General features: G+C 42.3%; 3 protein-coding genes across 8 annotated transcripts in view; 1 reads left to right on the forward strand and 2 right to left on the reverse strand.

Moving 5' to 3' along the window:
• CPSF3 (cleavage and polyadenylation specific factor 3) overlaps positions 1-4,745 on the reverse strand; it is a 38,684-nt gene extending 33,939 nt beyond the window's left edge. The window contains exon 1 of one of the 2 annotated variants that reach the window (XM_006259399.4): positions 4,596-4,745. In XM_006259399.4, coding sequence (XP_006259461.3) covers positions 4,596-4,666 — 71 coding nt within the window. In that variant the 5' untranslated portion in view covers positions 4,667-4,745. The remainder of the gene's footprint in view (positions 1-4,595) is intronic. The other variant, XM_059729722.1, reaches the window with a different exon arrangement.
• On the forward strand, positions 4,739-14,646 carry ITGB1BP1 (integrin subunit beta 1 binding protein 1). Of its 4 annotated transcripts, none has more exons than XM_006259396.4 (7): positions 4,739-4,802; positions 5,383-5,483; positions 7,031-7,109; positions 8,335-8,471; positions 9,236-9,328; positions 10,163-10,312; positions 14,190-14,646. In XM_006259396.4, the coding sequence occupies exons 2-7, from the start codon at positions 5,412-5,414 to the stop codon at positions 14,259-14,261; spliced, it is 603 nt and encodes a 200-aa protein (XP_006259458.1). In that variant the 5' UTR covers positions 4,739-4,802; positions 5,383-5,411; the 3' UTR covers positions 14,262-14,646. The 4 variants fall into 4 exon arrangements, with proteins under 4 accessions (XP_006259458.1, XP_059585724.1, XP_059585727.1 ...); XM_059729741.1 differs by lacking the exon at positions 4,739-4,802 and adding an exon at positions 4,809-4,904; XM_059729744.1 differs by lacking the exon at positions 4,739-4,802 and adding an exon at positions 5,047-5,191.
• Positions 14,647-14,897: 251 nt separating this feature from the next.
• ASAP2 (ArfGAP with SH3 domain, ankyrin repeat and PH domain 2) overlaps positions 14,898-25,770 on the reverse strand; it is a 159,814-nt gene continuing 148,941 nt past the window's right edge. For both annotated transcript variants that reach the window (XM_014597309.3, XM_014597308.3), the window contains 5 exons: positions 24,384-24,552; positions 23,992-24,059; positions 22,476-22,582; positions 19,212-19,334; positions 14,898-17,579 (listed from right to left, as the gene is read on the reverse strand). In XM_014597309.3, coding sequence (XP_014452795.1) covers positions 17,505-17,579; positions 19,212-19,334; positions 22,476-22,582; positions 23,992-24,059; positions 24,384-24,552 — 542 coding nt within the window. In that variant the 3' untranslated portion in view covers positions 14,898-17,504. The remainder of the gene's footprint in view (positions 17,580-19,211; positions 19,335-22,475; positions 22,583-23,991; positions 24,060-24,383; positions 24,553-25,770) is intronic.

The following is a 25,770-nucleotide window of genomic DNA, read 5'->3' on the forward strand; positions in this document are numbered from 1 at the left end:
TCTGCAACTGGTTCTAGTATATCAGTTTACTCAAGTAAAAAGTAACTTAAATCCTGACATGCTAGATATTATGGTGATGCATATCTCTAGAAACTCAAAGCTAAGGGCTCTCTATTAACACTTTCTCTTTCCATAGAGTTAAGATTTTACTTCCCTGGAGGGTCACAATGCTGTCATTAGTGACAGAACAGGACTGGTTCAATTCCATTTATTTTGGAAGCTGATTAGATTCCCCATAACTCTTTTTTGCTACACTGGCAGATGCACAAGTTATAATCAGTTATCTCCTTCATTCTGATAACTCACTACAGCTACCTTCATCTGAGCAATGACACTCTTTGTTATCAGCACTTAAGTTAAATATAGTTTTGGTGTCTTGTGACACAGGTCAACTGTCAAAGCAAAGATACTGATGCCATGTAAGACATGACAAAATGGCAAAGAGATTGTCTGCAGGTGATACAACAGAAAAGACAGCTCCTGCGGCTCCAGGACCAAACCCAGATGCATGAGAAAAGCACTGTTTGGAGATAGGGAAGTACCAGGGTGTGAGTTTCCAATCACCGCCTTAAGCCTGGCCACAGGATCCTGACTCTGTAGCTTATGGTATTCTGTACTGCTCAGTACTCAGTAAGGGTGCACTGATAAAATATTTTCTTGGCCAATACCAATAGCTGATGATTAGCCAGCCATATTGGCCAATGCCGATCTGATAACAGATATTTAGTAATAGTGCAAGGCATTTTAAACTACTAACACAAATAAGACTTTCTGTTTGTTTGCTTTGTATTTATAACACACACATGCCTCCTGCCTGCTTTGGCCCTCATAAGGAAGATGGTGACCACTTCATTCCCACATACATCACTCCCTCATCCATGGCTCCTACCTGCATCCCTGCTCCCCGTGCAGCCTGTGCTGCCATTCTGGGCAGGTAGAGTAGACCTTTGTATGGGCAGTGACACCAGGTGCGTTTGGAGCCCCAGAGCACAACAATGCCTCAGTGCCAGTGGGCCCACGCAGCCGAGCTCCCCCTGCTGCCAAGGAGAAGTCACTTTTGCGAAGGCACCTGGTGCCTGGTGGAGCTGAATGTCCCTTGTGCAGTGTCCTACCCTCCCGTGCACAGCCCAACGTCTCCATGGCAGCCCCAGCACTCAGACCCCTGCTGCTCTGAGAGCTGTCTCAAGAATATATATATATAAAGCTAGACTTGGAATTCTTGAGACAGCTCTCAGAGTCCATACAGTCCAGGGACGTGGTTGTCATGGGAGATCTAAACTACCCTGACATCCGCTGGGAGGAGCAGTCAGCCAAATCCAACCACTCACATAGGTCCTGTACACAGGTTAAGAACCTTCACCTAATGCAGAAGGTACATGGTCCCACTAGGGGGAATACCTTACTGGACTTGGTGTTGGTTATGGGCGAGGGCCTGGTAGGGGAGCTGCAAATTCGTGGTCACCTTGGGGACAGCGACCACCAATCAATCAAATTCACCATATGGTGTAGGGTGGGTAAGGTAACTAATAGGGTGGAAGTGTTTGACTTTAGGAAGGCTAACTTCAGTGTGCCTGGGAGTCTAGTCAATGACGCACTGCAGGATAAGAGTATTGGTGAGATGGGAGTCCAGGAAGGATGGTTGTTCCTAAAGGAAGCGATCCTTCAGGCGCACAGGGAGACTATCCCAGTACGAGGAAAAAGGGGGAAAGGAACCAAAATCTTCCTTGGCTAAACAGGGAAATCCAGGGGAACCCAAGGGCAAAAAAGAAGGCATATAGCCAGTGGAAGCAGGAGGAAGCTACCAAGGAGGAGTATACCTACTTGGCCTGCACTTGCAGGGAGGCAGTCAGAAAGGCCAAAGGCAACTACAGAGCTGAGGCTGGCAACATAAATTGAAGACAACAAAAAGTCTTTTTTTATAGGTATGTAGGGAGTAAAAGGAAGGCACACGGCAGCATAGGACCCCTACTGAACAAGAAGGAGCAATTAGTGACAGACAGAGGGGATAAGGCTGAGCTATTCAATGAGTTTTTTGCCTCGGTGTTCCTGAACAGGGGTCAAGTCTCCTAATGGGCTCTTGGACAGGCATCAGTGGGACACCAGCCCACCAACTGTCAATGCTGACTTGGTGCAGAGTCACTTGGATAGACTGGATGTGTTTAAGTTGGCAGGTCCGGAAGCGCTGCATCCGAGAGTACTGAAGGAATTGGCGAGTGTCATAACAGAACCACTGGCACAGCTGTTTGAGCACCCGTGGCACTCGGGTCAGGTCCCAGAGGACTGGAAAAGGGCCAATGTGGTTCCTATTTTGAAGCAAGGGAGGAAGGAGGATCCAAGTAATTATAGGCCAGTCCCACCTCACCTCCATCCTTGGAAAGGTCTTTGAAAAGGTTATGAAGGATCATATTTGTGGGAGCCCAGAGGGAAAAATAATGCAGCAGGACAACCAGCATGGATTCACTGCAGGCAGATCATGCCTGACCAATCTGGTTTCATTTTATGACAGGGTCACACAATGCTTAGATGCAGGAGTAGAGATGGATGTCATTTTCTTGGATTTTAGGAAGGCCTTTGGTACAGTACCTCATCCCATTCTCATAAATGAATTAAAGAGACTGTGACATAGATGTTTACACATCTGGTGGGTGGCAAATTGGCTTAGCAGTCATACCCAGAGAATGGTAGTAGATGGGTCGGTATTAACCTGGAAGGATGTGGGTAGTGGGGTCCCATAGGGTTCAGTCCTCGGACCTGTACTCTTCAATATTTTCATTAGTAACTTGGATGTGGGTGTGAAGCGTACCCTGTCCAAGTCTGAGGATGATACTAAATTGTGGGGTGAAGTACACACTCCAGAGGGTAGGGAACAATTGCAGGCAGACCCGGACAGGTTGGAAAAGTGGGCAATACACAATAGGATGCAGTACAACGAAGACAAGTGCAGAGTGCTGCACCTAGGGCACAACAATATCTAGCACATCTACTGGCTAGGAAGTGAGCTTGTCAGCAGCACAGAAACGAAAAGGGATCTCAGGGTCATAGCAGATTCCAAGATGAACATGAGTCGTCAGTGTGACAAAATCATCAGCAAAGCTAACTGCATTTGATCATGCATCAACAGATGCATGATGAATAGATACAAGGAGGTGATACTTCCCCTCTATGTGGCATTGGTCAGACCGCAGTTGGAGTACTGCATCCAGTTTTGGGTGCCGTACTTTGAGGATGTTGATAAACTGGAGAGGGTCCAGAGGAGGGTCACTCATATGGTTAGGGGCTTACAGGACAAGCCCTATGAGGAGAGACTGAGGAACCTGGACCTCTTCAGCTTCTGCAAGAGAAGGCTGAGAAGTGATCTTGTGGCTGCCTACAAATTCACTAGGGGGTGCAGCAAGGGATCAGAGATGCTCTGCTCACCAGGATGCCTCTTGGGGTAACAAGGAACAACGGTCACAAACTGACAGAGAGCAGATTTAGGCTAAATATCAGGCAAAACTTCTTCATGGTATGGGTGGCCAAAATTTGGAATGGGCTTCCAAGAGAAGGGGTGCTCTCCCCTACCTTCGGGGTCTTCAAGAGAAGGCTGGGGAGGCATCTAGCTGGGGTCATCTGACCCCAGCACTCTTTCCTGCCTATGCAGGGGATCGGACTCGATGATCTGTTGAGGTCCCTTCTGACCCCAGCATCTATGAATCAGTGCACCCCTAGTAATCAGTGTTGGGAAGCAGCCAAAATGTGTACTTGTGATCTATAACCTTCCCCCCCATTTTTTAAATAAAAAAGTTGGAAGTTTCAGGGTTAAGGTAGTCATTAGGGGCAGGGGAGCCCAGGCCTGCGTAACTGACCTGAGATGCATCAAAAATAAGTGCAGTCACACCAGAGTCGACATTGTTTCCCTAAGAACAGGGTTTACATGGATAACAAGACTTTCTGATTTTGGAAGAGATGCAAGCTGAGCTCTAATAAGATCACTGTGATAAAGTACAGAGCTGGGCTGCAGATGACAAAGACAGTCCAGTAGTTTTCCAAAGACAGTCCTGTGTCAGTTCTAGGAAAGAAGGACCACACGCCGGTGCAGAGGGAGGGGATAGACCACTGGCGGCCACCAGGGTGAGGGAGGAGCCGGATCACAAACTCAAACGCGGGAGACAAGAGCTCTTGTGGGCAATATTTTTTATTGGACCAACACACAGGGTCGAGACAGGTCCAGGCAGGCTTCCACTGCTCCCTGCCTCAGGCCCGCAGCCATCGCCTCAGCTCTCCCGCACCCGCGGAGTTCAGCACAACACACCAAACCCCATTTTTCAGTGTGCCAAGAGCACAGGCCCGCTCCGCGCGCCGGGCCGCAAACAGCCCCGGCCCCTCCCCAGGCCTCGGCGCAGGGCTGTCAAAGACTGCGGGCCGGAGACCAGGGCAGCGGTGGCCGGGCGGGAGGCGGAGGCGATGCTGCACCCGTCGGACAGGGCCCAAGGAAGCCGGCGCAGCTGTTGGGCCCCCGCCGCCTGCACCAAGCCGGCCGGGAGAACTGAGGACGCCTCGAGCCCCGCTCCCCCCGGCGCGGGCAGCGCCCAGACCCCCCTCCCCCGCCCACTCACAGGGGCCGGATAAGCAGCTGGTCGCTCTCCTCGGCCGGGATCATGGCGTCGGCCTTCCTCTTCGCCGACATCGCGGCGAACGGGCGCAAAGCAGCGCGCTATGTCCCTCGCCAGCATCCACACGCAGCGCCCCCGGCAGCTTCCGGGTCGAGGGAGGGGGAACCGGAAGTGGAAAGGTGCTTCCGGTTGCTGAGGCTGGTTGCTGTGGTGAGGAGTTTGCCGCTTATTCGGGGCGTTGTCCCCGTCCCGCGGGCTGGGAGCAGCGGCCCCGGCCCGGTGCTGCCCTCTACCGCCGGGATGAGGCTGGGGGTATCCCTTGGGCGCGCGTGCGGGGGGCCTTGCGGGCCGGGCCGTGATCCCCTTAAAAGGATCCTGTGGCAGCCCAGGGTGCCGCAGCTCAGCCTGGTTGAGAACCGCTGCTCTAAAGCTTGTCATTGAGTAAACCTGTTTAATCAGCTGCTCTGCTTCTGTGAACCCTGTTCAAACTGCATTATTTACTTTAGAAAATTATCCTTGCAACAGTTTTGTGAGCTAGTCCGTTAAACTATAGTCCTTCCTGTTCTTACACAGAGAGAACCCCAGACAAAGAGAACTTGGTAGTATTTTTGTACTATTTTGTTGAAGTAGCAGAGTAGGAAAAGGTGGGGCCGGTTTTGGTTCCTAGGTCCGTCCTCAAAAATCACGGGTCGAGTGACTTTTAAGGTTAGATAGAGAGTCCACGCTGGTGTCTGGGTACTGACTAATCTTGGCGATGTCACATGACCAGTTTTCCCCCTCTGTCTCGTAGAATTTTCTTTCATCTAATTATGGTGAAAAATGTTCAGGAAAGGGAAAAAACGACACAGCAGCAGCAGCTCACAAAGTAGCGAAATCAGCACCAAGAGTAAGGTAAGCTGAGGCTGGTCTGCAGCGTCCGTCTGTAGAACAGTTCTGTCTGCTGTGATCAGACGGTTCTGTGGTTCGTTAGAAATGGGATGTTTGTGAAATGGCAGATTCTGCAACTGAGAGAATATTTTCTGTTTCACCTGTCCTTAAAGTTGTGTTTTAAGATAACCAATACAAAACCTTGTCCTAAGGTGACCTGATGAGGAGATTGCCTGATAGACTTAAAACAGTCTGCATTTTCAATTTAAGAAAGGATGATAGATCGTTGCAGCGGAGTGCCAATGCAGGAGAACTTCTTTGGACGTACAGCTGTTCACTGGCCAAGCTGAAAGCTGTGTAAAAAGTATGGAAAGCGCATGCTAGTTGGGCATTTCAAAGGATCTAGCCACACATCATCTCGGGGTGGATTTGATCAGCTTCGTTGATAGATGAAATTAACAACATCCTACATAAATTTGCTTTCTATGCATTGGATTATTGGATCTAATCCAAATTTATTTTCTGAAATTATTATTTGACCTTGAATGACCAATGAAATAATTGTAATTAGTCGATTGCAACTAGTTAGCATCTTTCAGGATGCAAGTTTCTCATTGTAGACTGCATCTTTTGGCATATACAATAGGAAGCACAATGTTCATGTATAGCAAGTAATTTTTTTGATCTGTCAGTTGGCTACCTTATTATGGCTAGTTCATGTTAATAACTTTTCCTGAAATTAACAACTTGGTTTGCTTTCTTTGTAAAGCAAAGCAAGACTAGAATGAGCAGTTGAGTGTGCAAATTAGCATGTTCTTTTTCCACTGTATGGCCAGTAACTCACTACTAAGTCCAGCAGCTATGCCTTCAAATATGACAGCTTTCTGACAGCACAAGAAAAGGAGTTTGTAGGAAACATTCACTTTTTTCTGTATTATTAACAAGAACTTTCACAGCAGCGTTGCAAAATGTTATTGAATTTGGTTCTTCTGAACAGATTAACAAAAAGACTGCCTATATTTTATGCAGCATTTCTTTAAAACTCTTTGAAGTGGAAGGTCTGACAGCCAGTAAGTGTATAGTCTGTCAAACTTCAGTGTTAAGAATGATGAATTCAGTCTTCCAGATTTCCTGAAATGTTTGGTATTTCTAATATACATCTCACTGCTAAAGGTCGCATCGCTTCAAATACTAATGACAGATCTGCGCTTGCCAATTTCCCAACAGTTATGTTACAGTCAAAGGAAAAAAATTGCAGGCAACTTCTTTAAAGTTCATTTTTGCTGAATTTTTGTCCATTTTAAAAAAAATGTTTTTGGAGTTCATTAAACCCACGTGTAGTTTACATCATTATAAATGAGACCAAGACAGGATAATTCATGCCCAGAAAACTTTATTAATCCTTCTGAGAAGTAGGGGCTTTTGGCCTTTTCATTGGATTGATCTGATTGCTTTTAAATAGATTAAGACATAAGAGTTAAGATGCTAACAAAGTGTATGGGGTAGAAAAGCTCAAGGTCAATTGTTAAAATGTTCTTAACGTATTGCTGCTTTTCTCCCCCTTTAACTAGTCCGTAGACTCCAGTCTTGGTGGACTTTCCAGATCTAGTACTGTTGCCAGTCTAGATACAGACTCCACTAAAAGTTCAGGTACGTGACCAGAACTGGGATAGGCTCACCAGGAGGGGATTGATTTATAAATGTGTGTGTGGGAGGGAGAAGGAAAGAGATGAAAAATGTATATTCTAGTTATGAATTACACACTTACACGGCCAGTTGAGCTGTCAGTTTGTCTCCTGACAAGCATTTGCCCATTCAGAGCGCATGAGGTGCAAGTTGAAGTGTAGAGCCATAAAGAAGTTGCACAAAAAGTATAGCAGAACTGGGGAGAGTGGTCAGAGGTGAGATGTAAAGAGGTGTAGCAGCAGGCATGGACCTGACATACAGTGTATATTAGGCCCTGGAAGTGAAGTTGTGCCGAGACAGAAAACTGTTCCAGTGTTTGAGGTAAAGGTCACTGAGTGTTTCTGTTGACTCAGAACTTCAGAGCAGGTTTTGGCCACAGAGACCTGGCTCTGCATTACATACATGATCACCAAACCAAAGCACAGAGGAGAAATACCTGATAAACTTATTCATTTAAGCAGCTTATTGTGGTTACAGCAGTAGCAAAAAGATTTAACAGTCTCATCTCTGAAAGCACAGTTTTGCCATTTAGGAATTGTCTCCTACTATCCAACACTGTGCTAACTCTCGTTCATGTAATGTTTCCACATACTGGTTTGAAGAGGCCTGTCAATGGAAATAGTAAACAGTGGACTTTCAGTGGTTCTGTTCTCAGTAGTGGCAGATAACAGAACAAGGTTCTGTTTGGTTCACCACTGTTCTCAGTGGTGGCAGATAACAGAACATGGAGCAAGGGAGGATTTAGGTTGGATATTAGGAAAAACTCTCTCACTAGGAGGGTGGTGAAGCACTGGAACAGGCTACCTAGAGAGGTGATAGAATCTCCATTCTTGGAAGTTTTTAAGGCCTGGCTCAACAAAATCCTGGTTGGGATGATCTAGTTGGGGAGCAGGGGGTTGAACTAGATGACCAGCTGAAGTCCCTTCCAACCCTGTTTTTCTATGATTCTATGAAAGTAAAGTTTCCTGGCACCAAAAGAATAGGATTACTGTTTGGGTAGAACGATTGTTCCAAATTATATTTCTTTCCTTATAGGAGAAGCAAAGATTTCTTAGGGGGATCTCTCTTATTGGACCAACTCTGTAGTTGGGATAAAGTCAGAAAAGCTTTCAAGATCAAGACATTCTTTGTCAGGTCCATTTCTGGACCATCATGACCATCTCACTTTTATGCTACCATTTCCTTATAGGACAAAGCAACAGTAATTCAGATACCTGTGCAGAATTTAGAGTTAAATATGTTGGTGCCATTGAAAAACTGAAACTTGAGGAGAGCAAAAATCTGGAAGGGCCCCTGGACTTGATAAATTACATAGATGTTGCACAGGTAAGTGTGTTATGAATGTGTTGGAACATATTAAACTGATATTTCTTCCTCCCATCTTTTATTATGATCTGATGGCCAAAATCTAGACAAGTAATTTACTGTAGCGATACATGGAGTTTTAATACAGCAAGCCCTAGCTAGTAGTTGGAGGGGGGTGCCTTCAAAGGGCAGATCTGCAGGAAGTGGTGGGACTAGCTAAGCAGCATCAAAAAGAAAAAAGGGGGATCCTGACTACTCTTGGTCACTTAAGATTGTGATGCGAGAGCCAGAACAGAATCTATGGTACTTGCACAATCAAAGGCTTCTTTTGTTAAAAGACTAATCAGGATTCTCTTCACAAGGTCAGTTAAAGCTTTAACTGCCTCTTGGACTTCAGAAACAAGGTGTTTGCAATGCTAGTACATAGCCACTTGCACATATTCCCAGTCTTGCAACAAGCATTGCCTGCATCTGCTTTCTTCTCATAAGGTAGTTGACTCATAGGACAAACACAGAGGTAACATAAGAAGCCTCATTCTTCAGAATGTCTTTTCTCACCCTGAATAACTGGATGAACTGCACCATTTGCCAGAGAGAGAGAGACATTTTTACAATTTTGTAGGACAAACCCAAGCATAGCACCTTTATTCCATGCACTAAGGATGGGGGAAAAGAGCATACTGATTTAAGCTGAAGTTAGTTTAACAAAGTAAATGAAGGCCATCCAGAGTGTATATTCACTGTCACTTCTGTACATTAAAGGTTGTTTTTTTTTTCTTCCAAAGCAAGATGGAAAGTTACCTTTTGTTCCCAGTGAAGAGGAGTTTATTATGGGAGTTTCCAAATATGGTATTAAAGTCTCAACATCAGATCAGTATGTAAGTGACTCTTCTCAAATTATTATTTTTTGGGTGGAAGGTGGGGAATTCTGGCACAGCACTGCCTCTGGTGCTGCAGTCCTTCCACAGTCACACCTTTCATCCAAGCCAGCAGGTATTTCATGTGTGAGACCATGTTATTTAAATCCCATTGCACTTTCAAGAAGGCGACAGATCCTCGCTATGGTATCTAAATTAAAAACCTTTTATCCATTGCTTTTCTGGCTTCAGCCTGAAAGAGACAAGTTGATAAAGACTAAAGCAGTTTGCACTTGCATTTTTTTAGTCTTTGTACCTGTGCCACCCCACTGACATCAATTTGTAGTTTAGAAACTTGGTAGCCATAGGCCCTTTATAGATATGATATTGCTTGTATTTGATGCAGAGAAAAATAAATTGCATTCCAGAATAAGTTAAGAATGTATCATTTTTACTAAGCATTTTACTAAGCACAGTGTTCCAGGATTTCTAGGTAAGAATTTAAAAGCCAATGTTTTGTGTCTTGAACAGCTTACCTTCTAATTAAAGAAATTAACTGACATAGGGATACAAGATACTTTTCCCCAGTTTATTTGACCCTATTTCTGTTTTGTTTTTTGTCCTATCACAATCACTACAATAGCATTTTTATCCTTTACCTTTTCTCAAGGAGTCAGACGTGTCATAGAAGCTGTTACCAGGGGCATGTAAGCTTCTCTTCTGTAAATAAGTCAAGCTGAATATTTTTTTCTGAAATATATTAAAGTCTTGCAAAAGGCAGTTCAAAGCATACAAGACATTTAAATAGTACTCTTTGCACTGTTTCAGCAAATCTCTTCTGCTACTTGGTTGCAGGATGTGTTACATAGACATGCTCTGTATTTAATTGTGAGGATGGTCTGCTATGATGATGGTCTTGGAGCAGGCAAGAGTTTATTGGCTTTGAAGACGACAGATGCAAGTTACGAAGAATTCAGCCTCTGGTTATACCAGTGTAATAGTCTGGTAAGATAGTGTGTTTACACTAATGGGTTTAGGGATCAGTGTATTTTTATGTCCGATTTGGCCTTCTAGCCAATGTTGTCTTTATCTGTGGTGTTTCTGAACCTTTCCTTATGTTCTGCACAGTTGGGTGGGACAGTTAAGGTACAACCATTCTAGCACAAGGAGGATTATGTGACTTCAAAGAATAGCCTCCACTTTCAGAGATAAATATTCAGATTAACTTAGGTCTAAAAATCACTATTTGTTACTCTCTAGGGAGAGGCTTCCTTAAATTCTTCAAGTAACATCCTTTCGATTATTGTTCTAGGCCAGAGGTATCAAACTCACCCCTTGGGCCAGATTTGGGCTGCCAGGCTACTGACAGCCCAGATCTGGAATACAGCATTGGCAGCAAGGCAAGTGGCAGTTAATGCAGCCATTGCCTGTCCCCCACCACTGATACTCATTGCCAGTGAGGCTCCCTGCCCTGCCTCCAAGTTCCTGGCCCCTGTACAAGCTGCAAGGGTCAAACAACACTGTTCCACAGGCCCCAAGTTTGACATCTCTATTTTAGACATTCAAAAGCAGTGAAAAGGCTGTGCTGTCCCCGCTGGGCACAGGTAATGCTGGAGCATTGTTATGGAGAGCTACACCCTACACAGAAGGGACCATGTAGGGAAGAAAGGTGGAGACGTTGCTTTCTGTGAAAGAACAGTTTACCTCCTTGGAGGCTGACATCGGCTCCAGAAATAAGCAGCTTGAAACCCTCCGGGTTAAGTTGCGGCCGGGGGGGGGGCCCTAACTGTAGCTGTATACTACAGACCACCAAACCAGGGGGAAGAACTCAATATGGAGTTCACCTGAGAATTAACTGAGGCCACATGTGCACGTGACATGGTAGTCATGGGTGATTTTAATTATCCAGACATCTGGGGGAACACTAGGCCAAGTTGGATCGGTCACCATCCTTCCTGACCTGTGTTGAGGAGCCCTTCCTGATTCAGGAGGTGCATGGGCCAACCAGAGGTGATGCTGTGCTAGACTTGGTCCTGGCCAAAGGAGCCGACCGGGTGACAGCAACCATGAAACCATCATGTTCACTGTCTGACATAAGGCAGACAATTCTGATAGCAGGATTGAAGTTTTAGACTTCAAAAATGCAAATTTCAATATGTTTAGGTCACTAGTAGGGGAAGTACTGTGAGACCAGGGACCGAAGGCAAAAGGCATGCACAAAAAGTTGTTGTTCCTTAAGGACACAATCCTTGAAGCACAAAGGAAGTCTATTCTCGTGCGGAGAAACAGTAACAGAAGGGCTGGGAAGCCCTCTTGCCTAAACAGGGAAATCACAGTCCTCGTAAGAAAGAAGAAAGAGGCTTATAAACAATGGAAGCTTGGGGCAGGCCCCAAAGAGGACTGTTCCTCTGGCCTGTATTTTCAGGGAATGGATAAGAAAGGCTAAAGCAGCGACTGAACTTAAATTAGCAACCGGAATCAAGGACAACAAGAAGCCCTTCTTTAGGTACATAAGGAACAGGAGGAAAACAGATCAAATGGGAGTGTGGGGCAATTGCTCAACAGTCAGGAGAGCTGGTTACTGGCACCCAGGAGAAAGCTGAACTCCTGAATGACTACTTTGCCTCCGTCTTTCACCAGAACAAGGGGAAAACCATGCCAGGTAAAGTAGAGAATGAGCACAGTAGGAGTAACTGCCTTCCTACTATTGCCGTAGAATTCATATATGACCAATTAAAAAATTAGACAAATACAGGTCAGTTAGATTGGATGATCTTCCTTCGAGAGTGCTGAAGGAACTGGCTGAAGTCATTGTGGAACCCCTGGCGAAACTGTTCCACAACTCCTGGCACTCTGGAGAAGTCCCTGAAGACTGGAAGAGGGCCGATCTTGTGCCTATCCACAGGAAGGGCAGAAGGGAGGACCCAGGTAACTATAGGCCGATCAGACTAACTTCCATCCTAGGGAAAATCCTAGAAAAGTTAATCAAGAAGTCTATCTGCGATAAGCTTGGAGAAGGTAAGATTCTAAATGATAGCCAGCATGGCTTCCTTGTGGGCAGGTCTTGCTTTACCAACCTCATTTCCTTCTACGACCAGGTAACTTGCCACCTGGACATGAGAGAGTAGGTTGACATTGTATACCTAGACTTCCAAAAGGCCTTTGATCTAGTATCCCACGATGTTCTCACAAGAAGATTGGAGGATTGTGGGCTGAACTCTGAGAAAGTCAGGTGGGTGAGAAACTGGCTGCAGGCTGGGACCCAGAGTCTCGTAGTGAATGGATCTGTCATTCTGGCGAGAAGTGTGCAGCAGTGTCCTTCAGGGGTCGGTGCTTGGTCCAGTACTTTTCAGCATCTTTATGAACAATTTGGATGTGGGTTGAAGAGCTCACTGGCCAAGTTCGTGGATGACACCAAGTTATGGGGAAGTGTGGTCACACTTGAAGATAGGCTACAGATACAGGCAGACCTAGACAGGCTAGCAAGGTAGGTGGATCGGAATCTGATGAAGTTCAATGTCAAGAAGTGTAAAGTGTTCCACCTTGGGACAAGCAACCCCCAACACACCTACAAGCTTGGTGGCACCAAACTGACCAGCACCACGAAGGTAAGGGACCTAGGGGTAATAGTAAACCACAGTGGTATGAACATGAGTCGTCAGTGTGATGCTGTAGCTAGTAGGGCAAATAATACTCTGGCATGCATCAATCGATGCATCTCCAGCAAAACCAAGGAGGTGATTCTTCTGCTCTACTCAGCACTGGTGAGACCACAGCTGGAGTACTATGTACAGGAACCTTGTCTGCCTATGTACAGTTCTGGGCACCACACTTTAACAAGGATGTGGTAAAGCTTGAGAGAATCCAAAGAAGAGCCACCTGTACGATCAGAGTCCTACACAGTAAGCCATACAAGGAAAGGCTGAGGGATCTGGGACTCTTCAGCCTGAGGAAGAGAAGGCTGAGAGGGCACCTGATAGCAGCTTACTGCTACACTAGGAGAGTACATCAAGGGCTTGGTGAGCAACTGTTCACCAGGACACCCGAGGGGAAAAGTAGGAGTAATGGCCACAAACTCCTGGAAGACCATTTCAGACTCAACATTAGGAAAAACTTCTTCACGGTCAGAGTCTCCAGACTGTAGAATAAGCTCCCTCCAGAGATGGTGCAATCACCTACCCTGGAAATCTTCAAGAGGAGACTGGATGGTCATCTTGCTGGGGTCACCTGACCCCCAGTTATCTTTCCTGCTTGGTGCAGGGGGCTGGACCCTATGATCTTCCACGGTCCCGTCCGGCCTTACAATCTATGAATAATGCTGGTGGCTTGACAACTTTTCATGCATGTGCAAAGATAGCATTTAGCTTTTTTTAGCTCTGCTGGGAGGGAGCAAGCAGAAACTTTCAGTACCACACAGCACTGCTTAACAAGTAGGAAGTGTTTTCTCCTACATGTCTAACTAAACTATGAGAGGTAGTTATTTTCAGGGCATTATGGTAGTACATGAGATCTAATTACCATGCCACTAAACTTTGAGGATGATTTGGAGACCAGGGTTCTCAGGATTACACTCTAAGTACAGATAGTATTACAGGTAACAGTGCTGAATTGACTTTTTCAAACAAAAAAGTTTTATACCCCCCAGATGACTGCAAACTAACTTGAGTTGTATAGAGCTTGACTGCTAAGTTACTCTATACTGAAAGATCCTGGCAGAGCCAGCTGCACATCACACACATGAATGAGGCTTTTTTCCCCATAATATTTCATAACACAATAGCTAGAGAAGAAAATTCTAGCAGAAACATCTATATAAGAACATTTAAGCTCAATCCTTTTTGAGAATAATTCACTGACTTCTTTTTATTCTTATAAAATGTAGGAACAAGCACAAGCCCTCTGCAAAGTATTGTCAACAGCCTTTGACTCTGTTTTAACATCAGAGAAGTCTTGAATTTCTTCAGCTATGTCATATGGGATGGTTCAAGAATGCTTTGTACTGAGAAGGGCAGCCCCCTTTTGTGACAAAACCAACTAAATCAAGCTTTTCAGAATGGAACACGTGTGAACTCTCTCACTGCTTGGACAGGATCATTAACACTGCACCAAGGAGAACCACACAATTTTGTATATATAGAAGTTTCTTATGTTGGTCTGCAGCCATTAGAAAATAACAGCTCAAGTCTGACTTACCTGAAGAAGTCATTTCAGAGTTCAGATGTCATCTTCCAGCTCATAAATTTGTGAATAACGCTGACTTTTTTCTAATTGTCAAGTTTGTATCACAAATAGTATTTTGTACAGGAATGTAAAATAAAAGTTTGACATTTGTCTTCTAACTGCTGCATGCAAAACAGGTATCATGGCTGTTGGTTCTGCTTAGACCACATAACAAAAGTAGCTGGTGTGAAAATACATGTTTATGGGATTTATTACAGCTGAGAGATCCCAGAGCTTCAGGGTTCCTCTAAGTGTACATACACATGACCATACTCCACAGTGCTAAAGCTGCTGCATGTATAGTCGCCTACTTTGAACAGCTTATTTGTTTCGGAGGCACAAACTGTACAAAGAGAGGCCAAAGTTAAGCTGATTTTAAAAGTAGTTTTATTTTTCCAGTCACTTAACTGGTTAACAAGAGTAAATTCTTTTATTAATCATGCTCTAATTATAAATCACTGCATTCAGGACATTGAAAATAAGAGTTGATTTTAGGTTATACAATATATACAGTTGCTCTGCAACTAAACAAAATAATAAAACAACTGAATTGAATATTATACATCTCAAGTAGCATTCTAAGCTGCATTTTAAATGTTATTTGCTCCTTTTTCAACAGTTAACACAGCAACCTAATAGTTTGCCTAGACACAGATTGTTTTGAATCATGATCTCTTGAAGTCACCTTTGACACAGGTTAAAATTTTGAATCGGATATTCTTGATTTTATATTATAAATAGGTATCTACAGTCTTCAAAATTAACACATTTTCTGCTGGAGGAGCAAACCTTGCAAAAGCACATTATTGAAACCAAGGGCATTTTTTCTTAAAAATTCATCATTGGATAGTTAGGGGTTTAGTTTCCTGCACAGTCAGTGCCACCAAATAGTCACAAAATGAGAAACCAGTAACTTTTCAGAAAACTAATAACCATAATTAGGACTGTGACATCTGAACATGTACACCTTTTAGCACAACTGAAGTTAATTTTGCATCAATATTTAACCTTGATGCCATATAAAAGACTGCAGGCTATTACAGATACTATAAGATTCTGTGTTAAAAAATACTGTACATAGGAGAACTGTGCAAAATAATATGCCCATTTGCTTTCTAGACTCTATCTGGGATAGAAACATACAAAAGTGTCTCAAACTGAACATATCAGTAAGTGAATAAAATGGTAGTGCTAAACTATTACTCTATCATTTTTACTGGGAACTTTGAAAATGCAGACTAATTAGTTTCAAAATTTGCAACACAAGTATCCTGAAACATTCCAGTTTATTCCCTCACATAGACTGCAACAACAGCTGCTAGAAGAAACGAAAGTTAAATGTGTATCTGGCTGCACCCATACAATACCAGGCTCTCTATCACTGAACCATTTTAGGAATGGTGACGTAAGGGTAGGTCTGACTATCAGCATTAATGCCATTTGATTTTTCTTAATATAAGCATATGCATTGGCCTGTTTTTTGTCCCTATTAAACACGAAGTGGCCAATTTATACACCATTTGTCAGAAATTCAAAGTTCTCTTGATAAATATAGAGATACAATAGTCACAAAACGTGATCAAAGCCAATGTGACCTAGACATTGATTTTTCTAATCCTATGCCATCAGTTGTTTCCTGTAGCATAAGCAAAAAAAACTGGTACAGTATTGCAATATACAAACATCAAAATGACATTGGATTTCTAATGTTTTGTAGAACTGCATCAATCAACTGGGAACTAGGAATGGCTTAGCCTTTTTCACAAATTAGTAAACAAACAAGGTTAACAACAGTGTAGCTACCATATGTGGCTATGTTATATAAATACAGAGTGAGTTAGCAAACTAATATTTGTTTGCAAGGTAGTAGTGGCACACCTAAAACATTGTATGAAATAGGACGTAACATGGTGTACTTGTGAGCTGTCAGATAACATATCCTTAGTACAGTATTTAAGTGTTCCACCAAATATGTTCTATGCATGTGAACATGTTCCTGTGTGACTAAGAAAATTCAAATACAAAAATTAAACACCATAATACAATTTTAAGAAATGTTCTGCAATCCATCATCCTTAGCTAAGTACATTTCAGGAAGTGCAGTTTTCATATCCTTGAGTTAATTTAGTAACTCAGTAATATTGCTATAGGTTCAATTAACCAGCAGTAGTCACATCAAATATGATTGAAAATGGATGCAACATACGGAAAGGACATTTCGAAACTGCTTACGAACACATGCAGCATAGAAAATGAAACAGGTCTCAAGCTCACAAAATTAGAACTAGAAAGTTCAACATCTAACACAGATTTCAGATAACTTTAAGCAAATATCTACATCAAATCTGAAAGAAACATCTCCTGTTATGGTGATCTGAAAGATTTCTTAGCTTTTACCTGGCCAAGATACCCAAGTTCAGAGTTCAGGGAGATTTTTTCAGCACTAGATGCCTTTTCTTTTATGAGAACCTGATACTGCCAGGTGCTGAATGTTCCAGACTCAGAAGTACTCAGCAACGTGCAGGTTTAGGCTCTAACACTTCAAACATTACACAGAGCTAACTGAATCCATTGTCCTGTTTTTGATCTTAGGATTTTCAGTGAGGATGAGGATACAACACTGAACTATGGTACTTCCAGGTTAAAAAAGTCGAAAATTAATTTCAACTAAAAATATTTGTAATAGTTAAGTGTTCACACATTTCCATGTATTTTTACTGTTTTAATGTATTTCAGTTCACCGTGGAAAAGATAATAGGAGTAACTATTTTTTAATGTAAACAATTAATGGAAAAATTTATACAGAAAAAAACTTTTTAATTTCCAAAGTCAGAACTGCTGTAATGACATGTCAGCTACAGTACCTAGGACTCCAAAGCATTCTGGCAAGGAGTTTGCAGGTGGGAAGATGAAACAAAGCAAAGTTGATTTCTACAGCATTTGGAAATGAGAAGTTTCTCCATTTGTCAGTAGCAGTTTAGTCAACAATAAAGTGCACAAATGAAACAGGGAAAGCTCCTTTACGATTAGGATCCCCATCAATATGGCCAATCTGGAAAGACATAATTTTGGTTTTCTCCTGTTACAAAAATTCAGCATATTCTCAAAAAGAGAATTATAATATTAACATCAAAGCAAATGCTAAAGCCTATCAGGCTCCTGTGGACTGCCCATGTATTAGGACAGATCACCATGCAACTCAGTTATTGAGCCAAGCTTTTAATACAGTAAACAGAAAAGAAAAATAATACAAGGGTTGTGCATGATTTATTGCTCTGATACAGATTTAAATTGTAGCTGTTATTACTATTTTTTAATACCATGTGAAGTCCCCAAATGAGAATGAGGCCACTGCTGTGCCAGGCAGCGTTCCCTCTAAGCTGCGCAGGTGTGCTCATGCATGGCTGTGCACGCCACGCAGCTTAGAGGGAACACTGGTGCCAGGCACTGAACACACAAAGGAGAGTTCCTGCTCCAAAAGGAATTTAAAAACTTGTCACCTCTGCACAATGGGGTTTTTTTTAGGTTAATAAAGCTACTTCTTGTTGTGCCAGCAACCTCATGTTGTATGTGAACTCTTATCAGGAGCCTCTGGACAAAGCAAACAGGTGAAGAACCAAAACATAGCTCTTCATGTGGTACCCCTGGTGGAGCACACAGGAGTTTTAAAGCACTTTGGAATGTCTCAGCCCCCTGCTCCTCCAGGACTCTGTTAAACAGTTTCCTCTCCCCGCGAGTTAAAATCCAAATGGTATAAGGAAAAATAAAGGTTAAACATGGGTATTTGGCCTGCATCCTAAAAAAAGGTTACAGTCAGTTTTGCACTCTTCTTTGATACCCAATATGAACAAGAATAAAACAAAATCTTTCGCAGGTAACCACCTTTCCTAGGGCCCTGTATTCACTGATTAGATTTTGAAAAGCAAGTAGATAAGATTCCTAGTCAATAGGAAATGGAAGCACTAGCTTTGAGTGGAAATCCATAAATGGATGGAATTATTTTGTGGCAACTCAGGGGTGGAGCAGAAAAGGCCTCCTGTTGTGAACTCCTAGCCTCAGTAATGTTAGGCCAGCCAAGAACCAAAAACAACCAAAAAAAAAGCCATCTTCTGTGGTCTGTAGTACAACTCTCAAAACAGAAACAGTATCAGAATTCTAGGATTTCCCAGGTCCTGTAGATGAGTTCCTCATATCACATGTTCTCAAGCAGAAGCTAAGTCATCAGAAAATATCTGAGAGGCTAAAAAATTAGCTGAGTTCAGGTTTGATCTCATTTTGTGGGAAGTACAAGGTCCTCTACAGTCAGGCTACTCTGCATTTATGTGCCGCTAGAGGAATTTTTTTTTTCAGTGCAGAAGCACTGGTGAAACGAGAAGTACATATCCTTTAGTTTACTGTTGTTCTCAGCCCCATTCTGGAAGTGAATGATTTGTTGGCTATTTCATTACTAGAATCTATAAAACCAGTTTCAGACAATTGGCAATAAGCAGTCAGTCAGCCAAAAGACTCAGGAATGTAAAGCAAGTTAAATGAGAGATTCTGGGCTGTTGGTTGCAGATGTTTATACCCATAAAAGATGATATATTCTGTCACCTGTATACTAGGCTCGCACTGTTCCCATCAACAATGTATTTGAAAATATAGGCATGCTTTAATTTGAAAATGCAGAAGAGAAAATACTCACCCACCACTCATGATCCTCCTCACCATCAACAACAATAATGTCTCCCTCTGAAAATGTTAGTTCATCTGGGTTATCTGCTACACAGTTGTAAATTGCTTTTACTCGCTTGGGTTTAGTTTTTGACTGCAAGAAAAAAATATATACATGCAAGTAATACAATGCAACAAAAGAAAGGTAAGTAAAACAGACTTGGACCAGTTTAGACAGAAAATGAAGTAGTTGCCTAAAACGGTTACCCTTTGCAGGTACTCATTCAGACTGCTGTCTTGCACAAAAAGCTCTCACCCAAGTCTGGGTTTAAAGTGCTCCTCAGAGCAGCCCCAGGCAGTGCTCCATCTCATCAGCAGGTGGCACACATTTATCCATTACTGAGCTTAATTTCAGTAAAGCTTAATTAACTTTACTTAGAGCACTGGCTAAACATTAAAACTAACCCTCCCAGTCCTCAAGAGACAAATGCATGCATTTCCTGTACAAACAAAGACCAGTCGTCAGTGACTGGTCCAAAAGTAGGCAGTGACCCTGTCAGTGGCAGTACCAGAAGGAGATATCTAGAAGAGTACTAACCATGTCCTTGTTTACTCTACTAGACCTGTTTTGCATCTTTCCAGTCTGGGACTCTCCAAAGTAATTCCCCACTAAGAGTCTTTTGAGGTCTGTGGAATATGGCCTGTGAGATGCTTTGTCACCTCTTGAGGGTGGGGAGAAAAAACTAGTGTTCCCAAGTCATATAATGGAAATACTAAAAGCATTTCTCCTGCTCCTCTCCCCACATGCAAAACACTCATCCGTAGGACAGTGCTGCTGCACAGTCCTTTAAAGTGCCACTTCAATGCCTTGGAACTGAACAGCATGTAGATGTTAGGCAACTGCCCTGGGACTGGGTGGGAAGGAAAAAGCAAGGCAGAGGCTGCTATATGAAGAGAAGGGGCAGGTACCAGGCTGCTCCTTCCCTCCCTTCTTTAAGACCCCCTACTTTGGGGGTCTTTAAGAGGAGGTTGGCTAAATATCTGGCTGGGGTATTATGATCCCAGCACTTGTTCCTACCCAGGGCAGGGGGTCAGACTTGATGATCTGTTCAGGTCCCTTCCGACCCTAGAAACTCTGAAAGATCTCCCTGTGTTCTAATGACAAAAGTGTTTAGCTGCCTCCTAGCAGATGAAGCACTCCTTTGTAAACCATTTCTAGATCATGCTACTGGGCAACACTGCATAGTGATTCTAATGAAGTCTGTTCCCTCTCTGCTGAATCATTTTCCAGCACAAGGAGGAAGCTGAATGGGTGCAGGGATGCACCTAACAACCACCTAATTACTACCTTCAAAGAGGAGCAATTACCCATGTTCTGCTCTTTGAAAGGTAGTGGAATTTTAATAGTCCTTTAATCCTAGAAGACCCAAAGGCCCAGGGAAATGGGCCATGTACCTACAGTATAATTTCAAGCACATAAAACACATAGAATAAATGGGTAATAAAAACCTTTCTTCTCTAAAGAAGATGCTATCGGCCACATGCATTTCAGAGATCGTCTTTGTACAACAGGAACTCTGTGCAGGCTCGGACCAGTTGCCCAGGCTTTCCCTACTGCTGGCTGGTCCCCAGAATCTTCTGACAGGGGAACATATGGCACAGAAGACTGGAGAGCAAGACTGGATAGATGATTTAACTGAAGTGCTTTAGTTGAACTGATCTAGCTAAAGCTCTTTAGCCGAGAGGTCAGCGAAAGCCTCAGAGATAAGGTGCTTTAGTTTGACTGACTTAGCACCTCAGCAACTAAAGCACTTTCACTGCTGCTCAGGCTTCTATTTCCTCTCTGCATCCTGGACTGTGAAGAAACTATCCTGCTGGTTTCCCAGAAAGCCAGACTTCCCTTGACTGAAATGCTGTTTCAGGAGTCAGATGTTTTATCCATGTTGTGTAAAATTAAAACTGAACCATGTGGCAAGCAAACTGTTCCCCTGTACTTACCTGGAGAAGTATATTCATACATATTTAAAGAGAACTGGGGGATAAAATAAGGTTATAGTTTGCATAGAAAACTCAGGCATTAGGAGCCATTTCAAACCTGACAAAAGAAGCTTAACTTAATGGCTCGATAGTTTCACACTTGAACCACAGGAACAACTGGTGAAGTGTTACTGTGATCCAGCAAAAGCAGAGAGCAGCAATGAAACCAATCAGGACAGTTACCCACCTCAGATTCACCAGACAGATTCCAAAATATTCAAAGATGTACATAGTATGAGCCAGCAATCTATTTAATTAACTAGGAAAAAAAGGTCTAAAAAGAGAAAAGATGTATTCCTAATAGTGGAGTGTGACAAATTCCAGAGGTCATTGCAATTTCAGTAGGTCTGCAAGCCAGCCAGAAATGGAAAGATGAATACCTATTAGTGAGCACATCTGCATGCTTACTCTTTATAAGCATGATTAAAGGGAACTGCATGTGTTTTCTACTTATCACTATTAGTTACTTTTATTACAGCAGTTTTTAGGACACCTGCTGGACAGCCTGTGTCCCCTGTGTGAGCCCTGTACACATAGATTTAGAAATAGTCTCAGTCCTGTACAGTTTACAGTCTAAATAGGCATGACTAAAAAGATGGGAAGAAAAAAGAGATGCAGAGATGTGAAATGGTCTCTCAGCAGGTCATTCCCAGAGTAAGGAACTGTACCCTAATGCTTCAGGCTGTAAACTCACCATCTTTAGTACTGCAATTTATTTACCTTCAGAGAGACTCATCCCATATATGAGTGAACACATGCACCAACACCAATACATGTTAACATCAATGTTCCTGAACTACAGAATTATACCACTTAATTTAGCTGCATGGAAGGTTATTACTACACATATGTGTATTTGTAAAAATAAATACATTCCCAATGTTTTTGACTACTGAGGTTTCAAAATGGAATGGAATGTGTGAAATGACAGTAATACTGCAGTTCACTGGGCAGAATCAACAAACTAAATCAAGTCATGGTATTTTATAAATGGCAAAACATTTCTATCATTATATCTGCAATTGTTTCTACTTTAAATCAGATATAAACCAATCAGGAAATTCAGAAAAGGCAACATTTCAGAAATACCTATTCCAAAATGTGCATATTTAATGAAACAACAATGGCTGAGTCTTAATTACAGTTCAGTTTTATAGCTTGTTTTTACTTCAACATATATGGGAAGTTGTATCAAGATTTCCATTATTCACTGTCCAATGTAACTTTTTAACCTGACCCAGACCTGTCTCCTACTTACTATTTGTGATTTCCTTGGCATTGGTGCTGGTGGTTGGATCTGTGTCAAAGTGTTAGCTGCAGAACCAGTTTGTGGTACAGGAGCTTCAGATACACAGGTAGATTCTCCTGTTCAAAGCAAGGAAAACAATTTAAAGTGGGACATGTTTATATAGATAGATAGATATAGATTTGCAGTCAAGAGGAAGTATAGAAGTGTCTTCATACATAGACATTTCTATACTTCCTCTTGACTGCAAAACAAGGGGAATGTCCTCTGATAGCCTCATGTTCCTCACTCAAGGGAATTTTTCTGTTTACTCTATTGAGGCCAGGAATCCCACCCCTAAGCCTAGCAAAGAGATACAGATCTGGATAAGACTTTGCAGGTAGTAAAGCGAACACATCAGTGTGAGATCCTTTTTATATATGGCAACCATCATATTCTTAAAACCAGTCCATTCTTGCTATAAAAAAAATTGCCCTTTGTCCCCCTCAATTTTTCCATTATAGGTGCTTCACCCTAATTCCTGAACTGATTTTCTGTCCATCCTTCCCTATGTACAGCAACTCCTAAAGACTGTTAGTTAAAAGCTTCAGCAGTACAGTGATGGAAATGAGGGAAATACCCAGCCAGAGACAGATTAGATAATCAGCAGAATTAAACACTTCTCCATGTCCTCTCCTCATTCACTTTAGAGTGCCATCTTTTTATAACTTGCCTACATTGAAAGAAAAGGATCACACATTGTGATATGCTCACTTTACTACCTGCAAAGCTGTATCCAGATCTGTACCCCTTTACTAGGCCTAGGGGTGGGATTCTTGGCCTCAAAAGAGTAAACAGAAAAATCCCCTTGAGTGAGGAACATGAGGCGATCAGAGGATTCCCCTTGCTTTGCAGTCAAGAGGACGTATAGAAGAAGTGTCTTCATGACAATGAATGAACAAATATATACATTTAATATTTATACAGGTAATAGAAAGAGAAATTCCATCATTACCACACACAGAAAGCCTTTACCTTGTTCTGGGTGTCTTATTAAGATTAAATTACTACAATTAAATTACTTGCCCAGAAGGAAAAATATGGTTTGGGAGGTACAACATCAGTTTGAAATTCAGTAGGTTTAAAGGATGAGTCAGAAATGGTGCTACATGATTTCAAGGCCATGTTTTTTCTAATTATGTTTTCTGATCCCTTCACAATGTTTCTCTCCCCACCCTTCTTATACAAACAACCCACACACACAACAAAGGAAACCGAGCACAAGCCTTCTTTCTGCAAGTTCCTCTGCATAGGTGGGCAGCTGTACAGCCCCAATGACCTCAACTTGGCCCAGAAGGCTGATCAGCTAGAATCAGGGACTCAACTAAAACAGCTAAAGTGACATGAAGCACCTACAAGAAACAAACTAATAAAACTGAAGACAGTTACTTGTTCCTGCCTCTAGTTTAGTCCAGTTACACTGAATGTAGAAATTATATCAATAGTACACTAAGAAAAAATAAATCAAATGCCTCCAAACTGAACTTACCAGACTGTTGCAGAGTTCCAGGTCCTCTAGGCTGCCCTTTGTTAGTTAAGGGGGATGACTTGTCAGCCCTGTTTAGAAGAAATTAAGCATTCATCTATTTAGAAAATAAATCAGAACTTTAAAAGTTCTATAGATAGTAAATATATGTTAAAACTATTTTCCAAGTTTAAATAAGACTCCTAGTGTTCCTTTATTGTGCTCTTAGAAACACAGTAACAGTCATGTTGCTGTAAAAACTACTGTTTTGCTATTTGTGAATAGCAAATTTGTGAGATTTGTGAGACTAAATCAATAGATCTATATCACTAGTCCATCTGAGAAGTTAATACAATGGAAAAGGACCATAGAAATTCAGTGGTTCATGAACTAAATACTAAAATGGCATCACTTACCCAGAAGAAGGCTTTTTTTGAGAGATTCTGTTGGGAGGTTGTGGAGGCAGTGGTGGTGGTATAGGCTTAGCTTGTGGAACAGCTTGCACTTGTTTTGACTGCTGATTTAAAGCTTCTATAACACTGGCTGTCTTTGCAACTGGAGGTGGTGGTGCTGGGGAGAGCATATCTATAAAAAAAGCAAGATGGAAAGGTGGTGGAATTAAACTTTTCTTCTTATTTATTCTTACTTATTCAACTTTTATTCTTAGAATCTCAACTATTTCTTTGTTATATGATTTATTTCCAAGCAAAGTAGTACTTTACTAATCGTAATTTATAAAAAAAAACATTATAACATCCAATGGCAGTGACTCTTCCTTTGCACAATAAGAACCTTTCTCTAGAGGTCAGGACCAGAAGCAGCTCCCAAGCACAGGGGGTTGCAACCTTTAGGAGCAATGGGCTGAATTAATGCAGCTTGGTCTGTCACTTGCAACCTGCTTCCCTTGAGGCCAAATGCCACTGATTTCCCTCCCCTCCCTTCCTCCCCCTCCCACCAAATTGTCCTTGGACCAAGCTGCCAATTGGCCCTCCCAGGCCCTCTCCCAAGTTGCCACTGGCATCCCAGCTTCATAGGTTACAAGTCACTGTTTGACAGGCCAGCACAGGTCCCAACCCTTGCTCTAGCACTTGCTTCGAGGTAAACACTCAGTGTCCCAGCCTTTTCTCTAGATGTAGTTCTGAATTACTTTTGGTCAGGCCCATACTTAATCTCTAATCCATCCAAAGGATGTCACTTTGCATGTGAAATTTAAGATCAACTGCCTTACTGTTGTAATAACTGATCTTGCAAGTGCTTTCCTAGATAGGGATGAATTTAACACATATTTATTTTCCCTGCTGAATCAAAGACTTACAGTTTGTGTTTTATGGAAATTCAGTTAAGTGAGCAATATTCCATTGGAAGTACTTGAAAGAGGAACTCCTTTGAGGACATTTAATTGTAGCATGATTTTAGAGAAGACTTTTAGAACAAGATTAGGGAAATACAGCCAGAGGCTGGCAAACTGTTATACTACATCACCCCCAACTTTTCACATCACTGTCTGTATTCCTAAAACTAGTGAAAATTAAGTATATTGTGGAGGTGACACATTGAGAGGTATAGCACCAACATTACTTTGAACACTTCTTTTTTTAAAACCTCTCATTAAAGGGAAGGCAAGATGAATAATTAAAACTCTATTTAGAAAACTCGTAACAGAAAGAATTTCCTGTTAAACTGCACTATGCCAGCCAGTCCCCTCTGGAATATTAGATAAGACCATTCATACAATAAAATAAAAATTGCTGGATGAGTGACTATAGGCCAGAGTTAAAAATCACCAAAAGGAGAAACATGAGG

This window comes from Alligator mississippiensis, chromosome 1 (genome assembly GCF_030867095.1).
Source record: "Alligator mississippiensis isolate rAllMis1 chromosome 1, rAllMis1, whole genome shotgun sequence".
Classification (NCBI taxonomy): Eukaryota; Metazoa; Chordata; order Crocodylia; family Alligatoridae; genus Alligator; species Alligator mississippiensis.

What these genes read in the sequence shown, in the direction of transcription:
- ITGB1BP1 (XM_006259396.4), top strand. Translation starts at nt 5,412, where the DNA reads ATGTTCAGGAAAGGGAAAAAACGACACAGCAGCAGCAGCTCACAAAGT. An exon ending in AGACTCCACTAAAAGTTCAG is followed by an intron (nt 7,110 to 8,334) that starts GTACGTGACCAG and finishes ATTTCCTTATAG; the next exon opens with GACAAAGCAACAGTAATTCA. An exon ending in TCTCAACATCAGATCAGTAT is followed by an intron (nt 9,329 to 10,162) that starts GTAAGTGACTCT and finishes ACTTGGTTGCAG; the next exon opens with GATGTGTTACATAGACATGC.